Source organism: Homarus americanus, unplaced genomic scaffold, assembly GCF_018991925.1.
Source record: "Homarus americanus isolate GMGI-L3 unplaced genomic scaffold, GMGI_Hamer_2.0 scaffold43707, whole genome shotgun sequence".
Lineage (NCBI taxonomy): Eukaryota > Metazoa > Arthropoda > Malacostraca > Decapoda > Nephropidae > Homarus > Homarus americanus.
In genome coordinates this window covers 482,526-495,018 of record NW_024724449.1, presented here as the reverse complement: position 1 = coordinate 495,018, position 12,493 = coordinate 482,526, and the positions used below count along the sequence as shown (strand labels likewise).

The window sequence follows — 12,493 nt, the reverse complement described above, 5'->3', positions numbered from 1 at the left end:
AAAAAAAAGTAAAGCTATGAGAAAACTAGAAATAGCTGTGGATACGGAAGCCACTCATGTACAGAAAAAATGTCAATGAACTTGCACCCAGGTAACATGTGTAGATTTACAGCAAGGCTGGAGTACCTTAAAATATGTAAGTTGTAAAATAATACTTTATTTCTACCACTATAATGCATAAAAAAATTGGGTCAAAGCAAATACACAAGAATTGTACATTTACTATTCAGTTGAATGATTAAGTGAAAGTAGTCTGTAGGATCAGAATGGCATTTGTTAGAGTAAAAGGGTTATGAGGGTGCATTGAAATGAATAAAGGATTGAGGCAAGAACATAATTAAATTCTTATAATTTTTCTGTTTTGCTGTTTAAGAATCATTGAGAGAGAGAGGGTAGTCTGAGGTCAATGTTCAGGAATTGTAAGAGGCGGTGAAACTGAAGGTAAAAGTTAAAAGAATAGGGTAATTGGTTTTAACCCTTACACCCCGGGTGACGTATTAAGACACCCGACTGGCGCGCCCTGGGTGACGTACTAAGACGCATGCCTTTTCCCGCCACTGTTTCAACGCCCAGCGCGGGTCATCTGGGTCCAGTGTGACTATTTGCCTGCCACGCCACACGCTCGACCACAGGGAAGCTTCCTGAACATAATTACCTACTTTTGTTTGTTTCATTTCCATTGTATGTCCATTTTATCATGTTGTATCAAAGTAATATTGCTAAAAGTAGTGTACTGTAGTTGTATTGTAATGTAGTATTACTGAAAATAATTGCTATGATTATGTTATAAATGTACAGTATTTACTTGTGAAATTATTATTATTTTATTCATTACTTGCTCTACCAAACACAAAGACAACGTGGCGACTGACTGCGTTTGTGTGTGTTGCAAACACTTTTTATGAAAAATAATGCAAATAAATATTTTAAATTAATTATTTATAGCAAATAAGTATTATGATCAGTAAATATATGCATTACTAGTCATCTCGGACACAAAGGCAAGCTAAGTGTGTAGGTGACCACGAGCGACAGCTGTCAAAACAACACTGTCCTCTTATATCCCTCCTCCCTCCCTCAGCGCTGCCAGGGAAGTTTCTAGAGGGTCAATATATAGTTTTCCTTGCTTATTTTTTAATGTTTTATCATTTAAAAAGGTAAAAATTATTTTTGGAAAAGTTTTGATTTTTCTCGATTTTCCTCCTGGTGGGGGGTACTGCCAGCGGCATCCTAACCCGGGGCTTAAGGGTTAAAGAGGAATGAATATGATGCTGTGAATTCTGGTAAGCTGTAAAATTATGATGAAGAATGAAAAACTGGAGGAAGTTAATCATTTCAATTACAAGTAGCCCTCACTTATCACAAATTTATATATCACAGTTTTGATTTATCACAAATTAACTTTAAGGAATACACATTTGTTCCTTGCAACAAGTTTTTTTTTGCAATGGTATTGTAAGAGAATAAATTGAAACATGTGGGAGTTACAGTATCTGTACTTCCATCTGGGCAGCAATCAACAAGAACCTTCTAGATGCACAGAGGTACATTTTCACTCTATCAAATATCCCTTTGCTATGCAGAGTGGAAAATGATGGCAGTCAGTTAACACACCAGGGGCGGATCCAGGAGTTTATAAGGGTCGGATTTTGGGTGAACGGAAATAAAGTCAAAATTAAAAAAAAAACGGAACAGAAAATAGTCAAAATTTTTACAATGAAAAAGTTCACAATTTACTGAAATACCATTAACAAATAAAGTAATAAAACCAAATGCAGTTTAAGGCAATTGTTAACTGACAATACATGACTTCCACAGATTGATAAACCAAATATACAATATCATGGCATTATAGGCACTGAACTGGAAATGAAAATACTTGCATCTTATTAAATGTTTCAAACAACGTAAAATAATCAAACAAAGTTTGTCGTCATACTGCCCTGACAGCGAACACTGGATCTTTTCTCACATTTTCACCACAAATTAGTTGTGTGAGTGGCATGCATGGTATTAGTACAGTACTGTACATATACATAAACCCATTGTAGCAGATTTTGGAACCATGCTTATAACTGTCAATAATCTCAATGGCAGCAGGTGTAAATAATTTATGGTTACAATCTCATAATGACCTAACACAAGGTATACACAGTTCCTCTGTGATCTTGACATCACGACGGTCTTACATGAATCGGCCAGCCAGGCCCAACTGTCAGATGTTGCTAATCGTCTTTCCAATGACATTGTAATTCTCACACACAGGAACTGTCAGAGGTATCTGCTTACTGCATCTCAGTGGTGAGGCAAGGGAAGGATTCTTGGGTCACTGAGTGATGGCCAAAGTAAACCTCAGGTGACTGTCAGGTCAGCAACTGACTGACGTGGGAACTTTAAGAATCAAAACTTCATAAAAAAATGACATATTTCTGTTACTGGTCATGTATATATTAGATATCACACTTTACTCAATATGAAACAACTTGAGTAGAAAACAGCCAAAACACCGCAAACACATCTCGGCCAAAATTTGACCATCAACTATACAAGGTGAGGTAGGGGCTAGGGGGTGACTAGAAGGTACAGTACTATTAGGTGGATAGGGGGAAGGAGGTGGCTAAAAGACTTATACTAGGTGAGGTAGGGGCAAGAGATAGAATGAGTGGGTATGTTATCATATACAGTATCTCGCCTACCATCATGATATCTCCACTATATCCTGGTTTAGTGTGTTGCTTTTGTTAATTTATACTACCACCCATTTTTTCCTTGCCGACCTCTACTACACTCTAACATAACCTCCCTCGCTTGTACAGTATACTGTACTGTTAAAGAAAGGAAGATTATGACATGAATAATCTTCCGGATACTTGGTGGTGGATAATCTCATCCACTCTGTCCTCGTGAGAATTAGGAAAGCAATATTTCGTCCATCAGAACCTGGGGGAACTTAGGTTATTATTATTACATTTTCAGCACACCTTTTCTTGCCTTCAACACTTAATACTGTATCATGTTCAGAGTATTGGAATGAAATATAAAATTTATTTGTGATAATGCCATCACGCAAGAAGTAACTCTACTGGACACGATCCATAATGTGTTATTCCATCACAATCAACTGTCACATCTTTACCAATTATATTTGGGGATACAACAGTAAGTATATACTGTACCTTACATGATTTTGGAAAAATGTAAAAATATATTTTTATATTTGGATGAAAGTTGACAAATTTCAATCATGATAACAGTGGGTAGGACAACTGTATGTACTTGGTATGAGTGCCAATTCAATATGAATAGCAGAAAACTCACAAACCTATTGCAACATGTGTTACTTACCTCAACAAAACTCTTTGTTATGAGGTGTTGGTATTTGAGTTTAACTTTAGGATCTACAATAAGCCTCATTACAGTATGGTCATCAACTAGGATAGAGCAGGAGTGAGCAGCACAGGAGATTGTTTGACCCATGCCTTCATCTATGATCTTTGTAGTTAAGTATTCAGTCCAGCAACTTGTACAAAACCGGTGCCCACACTCTATACCCGTCATCATCTGAAAGCAAGGTTTTGATAAAATAAATTTCAATAAAAAAACAATGCATAATATTATGAAAACAATATTATAATAAAAATGAACAACTCATTTTGATTTGCTTAAAAAACATTGAAATAAAAAGTTAACATTCTGACAGCACTTCAACTTGAGGTATGCATGTACTGGACTCTTAGGATTCAGCCTTAAATAATGAAGAAGCTGTGAAAGATATTACAAAACTACAGCACAGTACTTGTACACTGTTTCCTCAAAAATAAACATACTTACAGCAGAAGGCATATTAAGGAAGCATATTTCACACTCTTCCATTCCATTACTGGTTTTAACAAGTACCTGTAATAAAAAAAATATATAAGTAATAAAAAAAAAACAATCTAGTTTGATACTAACAATATACAGTACACAACTAATCTAAGTTTTATATACTTGAACAAATCTAGAAGGTATATAAAATTACAGTATGACAGCAACTTTCTATCCATGGCTTTCTTACACTATGCACTCTTCCTGAATCTTGGGGACTTCCCTCCAAGGAGTCCCCCTTCCCCAGTACAGCACTCCTAGATGGACGGTGGTAGACAGCTAAGCCTTCACCTTTCTGATAAACTGAAGTTATCAACTGCTGCTCTCTGGGTCTCAGAGTAGTGGTATAAAAGAATTAACTATTTCAGGGATTAATTTTCAGGTTTGGTTAATTGAACAAACACGTCTGTTTAGTACAATCACACAAGCCTGGGGTCCAGGTTCTGTTTTTGCAGCCCCTTTGGAGTGCCCAAGATGTACCAGTACAGTACTTAGATTATAAAATAGTTTTAATATTGAAATATGACTGCATGATCTCTGCAAGGGATATGGGGGTTCTCTATTGGAATTACAGTGAGTCCTCGTTTAATGTTGCCCCCGACAACGTTGTTTCGTTATAACACCTCTACTCTTTAGATACCCATGATTCGGACAATGTCCCGCCGATTCGGTATAAAGTCATCACGGACTACTTTATACAGTGCGTCACCCTCTCTCACCCAGTCAGAGTGGGAGGAGGAGCCAATCTCCGGGTCTCAGTGACTCTCCACCCTCCCCCCCTCCACTACCCACCACACACTTGCTCCACCTCCACCCATCAGTGAGCACAATGCAAAATAATTTAGTTTTTTTTAGTTTTTTGGATGTATGTAATATATACTATTTTCTATAAAAATTCCATTGAATTTATGTAAAGTATGTGTAATGTATTTTATGGGGCAACGGGAGGCTGGGGAACGTAACTCCCGTACTTTATTTACTGTATTTCTTATGGGGAAAATTGATTCCGTTAACGTCGCGGTTTTCACGAACGGAACCACGACGTTAAGCGAGGACTTACTGTACTAAATATTTTACTTTCAATAAAATGTATACTGTACGTTATCATCCGGATCATTCTTGTTTTATATTATTTTTTGGTTGTCTTCTTTTGTGATCCAGCAGCATAGAAATATTTTGTTTTTCTAAATAATTAAACATTTTCAAAAGTGCCAGATTTCTGATAGAGCCAGATTACAGAGGTTTTACTGTATTTTTCTAGTATAAGAGGAGACGTATACACCAACACCAGCTCATATTTACCCTTTCTTAATACTGTATGTGGAAGATTACCTGATGACATGTTTTTATTTAATGGACACTTTATGTTTTGTTTTAAACTAAAAATAACCTTGGTAATAATGTTAAAAAATTTTGTTCACACAGGAGATGCACCGTGATCAAAATAATGAAACTGAGTGCAGCCACATGTCTGTTTACATAGGGCCAGGGGCTATATTACCATCTTCATAGTAAAGCTGGTTGTTCATGATTATTAATGGCCTACTTCACAATAAGTTTATACTGTAGCATATTTTTTTTTTATAAAATATAAACTTCATTGAGAAATAAACAAAAGCCTATCAATTACTTCTGGGGAGTGTGACATACTGTACTGGTAGATAGGATTCAAGGCTTCAGTAACTAATACCCTACAGGTATATACTTTGTAAAGAACATGTGTACAAAATAACAATAATTACATAATGAATATTATTTCTTACAGTAGCTATTGTACTTACTTTTGGGGATTTACTAGTTGCTTTGAATGGACTGACGACGTGAGCTTCTGAGAACAACTTTTCTTGGTCACCATCATAGAACCTCTCCATTAACTTTTCTTTGTCCCATTTAAAATGATTCAGTAATATTCTCGTTGTAGTAACAGGAATCTGTAAAATAATTGCCAGTAGTTTATATAAGCTTGATTGATCACCAAGTACACTGTACATCACATATAGTATGACAAGATTTAATAATACTGTACTAAGAGAGCCTTTAATCTTTTGAAATTGCCAACTCCTTTTATTTTCACAAAAGGAAACACAGTACAGAGAATCCTCATTGTATAGTAAACCCTTGTTATTTGTGGGTTTGTAATTCGTGGTTTCGACTATTCGCGGTACACAGGTGGTGGGTAGCTTACGAGCCAATCCCGCAGCGCAGTGAGTCACCCCCATGCGCCCGCAGTTTCTCCTTACCATTGTTTGTGCTCAACCATTGTTTGCAACGCAGCATCTCTTGTGTTGTGCGCAAAACTTTAGTGTTTCTGTGTGAAATGGCCCCTAAAAGGCTGCCTAGTGTCAGTGCAAGTAATGGTAGTGGAGAGAAACGTAAAAGGCAGAAGTCAGTGATGACCCTGACAAAGAAAGTGAATTATTAGATAAGTTAAAAGAGGGAATGAGTGATACTGTGGCTAGTCAGTTGTTTGGTATAGGTATACAGTAGTGCACTAAGGTAGTATACAGTTGCTATTCGCGGTTTTGTCTATTCCCGCCATCCCTTGCAACCCGATCCCCGCAAATAAAAAGGGTTTACTCAGAGCTGTTTATGTTAAGGCCGCTATATTATATCTGAATTTGTCTTATAAGTCATGTACAAACTCCCTAGGAAGTGATGTCACTGTGATATCTATTAACTTGATGAGTGGTAAGCGAGTGACTGGACGATGTTGTAGTAAGATGGTACTGTACAGTATACTGTACTGTATTAATGAACTCCTGAGCCAATTTCTTGCTGCCTAACATTTTTTTTGCATCATTCTCTCATATTTTTTCAGGAAAAGGCTTCAAGACCAGTAGCAATAATAAAAGAGCTATATCCCAATTCTTGAAAGAGGAAGAAGATGCGTGCAGGAAAAAAAGGACAGCCAGCCCGATGTGATACAGCAACACAAGCTAGTAATAACACTTCTAGGTGTAGAATATTCTGCATATGGCTTATTTCCTTGACTAGAAGTTGTTTTATTTTTAGAACAATATGGAATGTCATAATATCTCACTTCAAAATATACAATACAGTACTAAAATTTTAACTACTGTACATGATTTGTTCTTACAATAGTCTTATGAAAAACTGCTTTAGCATTTAATTATCAATTTCTGTTACTATTCCACCAAATTGCGTACTGCCTTGAAAAAATAAAAGCGTGTCTGGTAGTAGCTAGATACCACTTTCTGAATGAAAGTTTCTAGAAATCGTGACATCATACATTTATGTGATTGTACACTCGCTCCAAAAAGTATCTTTAAAGAGTGGTCTGATGAATTTCAAAATGAACACCGCGACTCCTGTTGTCTCAGTAATGTTGTCAAAATCCTTCATCCATTGGGTCATATCTCACACAAAATCGTGAGACACTGTATGTTTACATCACATTCTGGCTTGTAAATAAATGCAGCTACAGCATGCTTATGATAATATCCTAGTTAACCATATTCCAGTTTATCTCTACCAGCTGCAATTTTTCTTCTTGTCAATCTAATTCTATTACAGCACTGGGTTGTAAAAGTGAAAGAGAATCATACACAATGAGACTCACTACATCACCAGTAAAGGGATACCAAGAACAACCCACACAAGCAATCTCTCCCTCTATTTCTAAAAACAGTTGGGAATCTAAAGTTTGGCATAAATGTAGCCTAATGTTACAGAAAGACATGACATTATCCTCAGAACTATCAGGTACAGTATCACTTGACTCGTCGGTGGCGTTTAACGGTTTTCACTCAGTCACGCCATGGCACTCACTGTGTTTGTTGTGTTCAGCCTTAAAAACTATATCAAAGAATGTTGTTTTTCATGCCTAAATTATTCGTCCATGTTTGTGGAACAATTAATGGACATTTTAATAATACTTTTGCAGAAAAGGTTATCAAAACAATAAACAAAAACGAACTTACCCAAAAATTTCCTATAGTAGCTAGTACATACACACGAACATCGTATTGTATTTTTGTCATTCTATAGACAATGTGGTAAAGATTCCGAAAAGGCTAACCACGGAACTCTATATTGATTTGAATATTGGGAGACAGGAAGGAAAAAAGAAAACTCTCCAGTCTCCATACTCTCCAGTGTTTTTGTCGGAAATCGATATTTAGATTTTTCTACTTTCAATTTCACTTAAAACAAAAAGAGGTGATTTTGACCACACAAAGTGGGCAGAGCTTTGAAGTAGAGGCAGATTGTGGAGTAAAAAAACATGCAAAAAAAAAAAAAAAATTACAAAACAAAACCTAAATTATTACACAACTTTAAAGAACTCGTGCAATATTTAAAAACAGGTGTCTCAGTTAAGGAGCAAAGTTAGGAAACTTTTTCAATAGAACAATAGTTCTTCAGTTTATCAAGAAAATCCCCAAAATGGAGGAGGAAATAAATTTTTGCTAAATAAAAATATCGTCTAAAGCATAATGACTCTCAAATCCCTAACATAACCTAACCACAGAAACTAGAATAACCTGACCTAACCGTCTATCTCCTACTGGTGTGTAAAACTAACCCAACCAGACAAAAGAAAAAACAAAATCACCAAACCTGAAATTGAAGTAAAAAAACTCGATATATAAATTTCCGATGAAAGTGTTCTATCTCCGTAAATACAATTAAATAAAGAGATCCGTCGTTGACCTTTTCCGAATCTTAACCGACATTTCTTGTGTTTTGTGAACTACACTCCAGAGTACCACCACCATGAATTGGATTACAAGGGCATATGAGAGGGTTTATGGGTAATTTTGTATCTAATGGACATAGAATCAACGGTAAAGGTGTAGATAGCAGCTTCCACCAGAAGATGTTTGTCGATTTCTTTATTTTTGCTTTACTTATTTTATTTATATGATTTTAAGTATATATTAAAAGACACAACAACTTTCTATTATGATTTTATTTTTTATTTTATTTTTTTACCCCATCCCGCTTCACAATTCTCTTACTGGCGCCATTTTTGTTGTTTACCTAGCTGAATCCCTCTTCAAGAGACGCTTCCTATAAATGATGGTGAACGCTTCCACGTATTGCTCCTCGACATTGCTGATGTATATCTACCTCAATATTAAGGAAAGTTGTTAAACACATAAATTAACAGATAATGCATAGAACCTGACCTAACAAACCCAACCTATGGGTATGTTAGGTCAGGTTCTATTAGGTTCTATGCATTGTCGATTCCATTTTTGTGTTTACTATCATGATATGAGTGTGTAGAAAAAATTAAACCAATTTGGACAATTCCTTCTGGTGGTAGCCATTATCTATTCCTTTACCAAAATCAGCTGTCTGCCACTTTTGTTTGAGGATGAATTCATTGTTTCCATTTATAGAATATAACGTAGCAGTGACTTGACGCCTACCGGTATTAAACATAAGAACATACGAAAATAAGGAGTCTGCAATAGGCCGGTTGGCCTGTGCATGGCAGCTCCTGTCGAGAGTTACTACCACTCTCTATCATCCATGAATCTATCCAGCCTCCTTTTAAAACTTTCCAGCATTCCAGCACTTACTACAAAGTTGCTAAGCTTGTTCCACTCGTCCACCACCCTATTTGTGAACCAGTTCCTTCCTATCTCCCTCCTAAACCTAAACTTATCCAACTTAAATCCGTTGCTACGAGTCTTATCCTGCTCGGATATTATAAGAACTTTATCTATATCTCCTCTATTGATTCCTTTCACCCACTTAAATACTTCTATCATATCTCCCCACACTCTTCATCTTTCTAGGGAATGCAAGTTTAGTTTCTTTAACCTATCTTGATAAGGAAGGTTTCTAAGTCCCGGAATAATTTGCGTCATTCTTCGCTGCACCGACTCCAGTGAATTGATATCCATCTATCTATATATATAAAACAAAGAAGTATGTCTGTGTGTGTGTGTGTCCACACGAGAATCTCGGAAACTACTTTACCGATCTGTAGTGATGATGGATGGTGTTATATGTAGTGATGATGGATGGTGTTATATGTAGTGATGATGGATGTTGTTATATGTAGTGATGATGGGTGGTGTTACATGTAGTGATGATGGATAGTGTTATATGTAGTCATGATGGATGGTGTTATACGTAGTGATGATGGATGATGTTATATGTAGTGATGATGGGTGGTGTTATATGTAGTGATGATTAGACAATAAAATAATAGCAGTTTAACGCTAAAAAAATATACTTTTCTATACCGTTGTAGTGAAAAACATGGTGGAACTTACATACACCGTTAATGAACTATTGATGGAAGAAGAAGCTTTGGGGACTGAACAGTGAGACGATGTGGAGCCTCCCGGAGGGTGGCGTCTTACCGTGGCCTAGCGAATGAGCCTTATTTCAAACATTAACGCACTGTTTTCTAGGCCGTAGGTCCGGGCTTACAAGTACCCCTAAGTCTCTTTCACAAGTCAACTTCTCTAGGTTGATGTTGTTAAGGCTGTATACAATGACAGTATTTGTTCTTCCAATATTAAGTACGCTACACTTGCTGGTGTTGAATTTCATTTGTAATTTTTCTGAATACTCCTGCAGTTTATTTAAATCCTCTTGTAGTGCATTTGCATCCTGCCCTGAATTAATCTGCCACCCTATCTTGGTGTCATCTACAAACTTGCTTTGTCACTGCTGATCCCAGTATCTAGATCGTTTATGTTGATTATGAACAAGAGTGGGCCCAGTACTGACCCCTGGGGAACCCCACTGGTAACAAAGACCAGATTTAACACCATATACGCTGACCCTCTGTGTTCTATCTGTGAGCCATGATTTTATCCAATTTAAAACTTATCACACCATGATGTCTTTATGTTGAATTCTATTTTACAGAAAAACTTTACCAACACTCTGTAATACTCCCTACCTAAGAGTGCTAATTGCTATCATATAACTGGCTGTTCAAATCATCAAGTTTCAATTATTTACAGTCACTGGCAAAAGGATGCAGAACAAATATGAAAGACATGTTTTTGATCTCTCCCTCCACTTTTTATTACTAAAAATAATAATAATAATAATAATAATAAATAAACTTTTCATTGTTTTCCCATCCTGGCTGTATACACATTCCAACACAAACAAATAAATCAGTAAAGATTCTGTCAAGAAGCTCCAAGTCCCTTTATTTAACACCTTCACCATCACTTATAAGAACATTTCTTTATCTGAAACAATGTTAAAATATTTACATTTATGAGATATGGTTTTCAAACAAGTTAACTGGACTGTGAAATGCCAGAAAGGTAGTTTAAAAACCAACCTTACACCCTATGATATGTAAGGAGACGAGAGATGTTATGTCAGGGAGTGAGGAATATACATTTCTCACGACTGATACTCACATTAACTACACTATTAACCTCCTTAATACAGTCGATCATATGTCTAGTAATATCCTCTGTTGAAAGCACTTCATAAGGGTAATCTTCCGTATCTCTATACTTGCTGCTTCCTGATTCTGCATCACCCTCAATATCGAAGTCCAGCCCCACATCATCCCCACTAGACTCATTACCACTATCACAGTCATAAAGATACTCCTCATCTGAATCCATGACTCCCAACTCCGCCACTCCAGACACTCCAGAGGGGCTAAATGTTGTAATATACTGGAACTGTTTCACTCTCTCCTCTGTCTGTTTGTAAGAATGACGTCACATAACAAGGCCTCCATCAATGCGTTCCAATGATTACCTTACTAACTATTTTTTTTTCGTATCTTCTATAATAATTGATCTTCAGCTCTGTGAATTTGTTTATATATTATTAGAAGATGTTAATAAAAATAATACTCATAGGGATATATATCTAGAACGCATCTCTAGTCTTGCGCTATGAGAAATGTTTTTGTTCGGATTTATTGACTGTGTGTATTATAAGTACTGAATGAACCTCGTTATTATTTCCTTACTATGATAACATTAATATAAAAAATGAGCGTTAAAACACACATAAATAACATTAGGTGAAGCAAAGTATAATTCTATTTTTATATGGTAGATTGTACAAAGAGAGAAGTCTAAGCATTCGGATCCAGGCAAGTGTAGTAGAAAATGGAAGATATATTACAGCAGAAACATTTATAGTGCATGAGTCATATAAGGAATATTTTAATACAATTTCTTATTCAAAGTATATCAGATTTTGATGATTATTTCTTCTTAGCTGTTAACTGCACTTTCAAGGTGAATTTGTTAAGTTACTGCGCACTGAGGGCTTGGTTATTGTAAGTGGTGTTGCAACTAACGGCATAATCAGCCAATGATAAGATCCCTGTAAGAGTGGGCAGAATTAATCCCTTTCCTGGAGTAAATGGGGCTGCTACTTTATTCACATGGTAAGAATGAGACAAATATCTTTATAGCTTTGGTGTTGCCGTTTATATAATTACATTGTATGAATAACATAGTGCAACTCAAGTCAGGCATCAGTTTGTTTACAGTATATATGTTGAAAATAGGAAGCACTTTATCCCCTTTTCTGTACAAATATTCAGTTTATTATAAGTTATTATCACGCTTGATTTATTGTTCTATATATTTGTCCCCGAGGGGGCTAGTTTATTGGGCACCCCCTTGTCATCCTGTGCAAGGTGAAGCGT

The 12,493-nt window shown here is 36.2% G+C and overlaps 1 protein-coding gene across 2 annotated transcripts in view; it reads right to left on the bottom strand.

Annotated features, from left to right (window-relative positions):
- The window catches only part of LOC121864393 (E3 ubiquitin-protein ligase arih1-like), a 35,698-nt gene extending 24,134 nt beyond the window's left edge, over window positions 1-11,564 (bottom strand). The window contains exons 1-5 of one of the 2 annotated variants that reach the window (XM_042363415.1): window positions 11,235-11,564; window positions 5,649-5,798; window positions 4,058-4,162; window positions 3,832-3,897; window positions 3,346-3,561 (exon numbers count right to left, since the gene is read on the bottom strand). In XM_042363415.1, coding sequence (XP_042219349.1) covers window positions 3,346-3,561; window positions 3,832-3,897; window positions 4,058-4,162; window positions 5,649-5,798; window positions 11,235-11,447 — 750 coding nt within the window. In that variant the 5' untranslated portion in view covers window positions 11,448-11,564. The remainder of the gene's footprint in view (window positions 1-3,345; window positions 3,562-3,831; window positions 3,898-4,057; window positions 4,163-5,648; window positions 5,799-11,234) is intronic. The other variant, XM_042363416.1, reaches the window with a different exon arrangement.
- Between the last annotated feature and the right edge of the window lie 929 nt (window positions 11,565-12,493).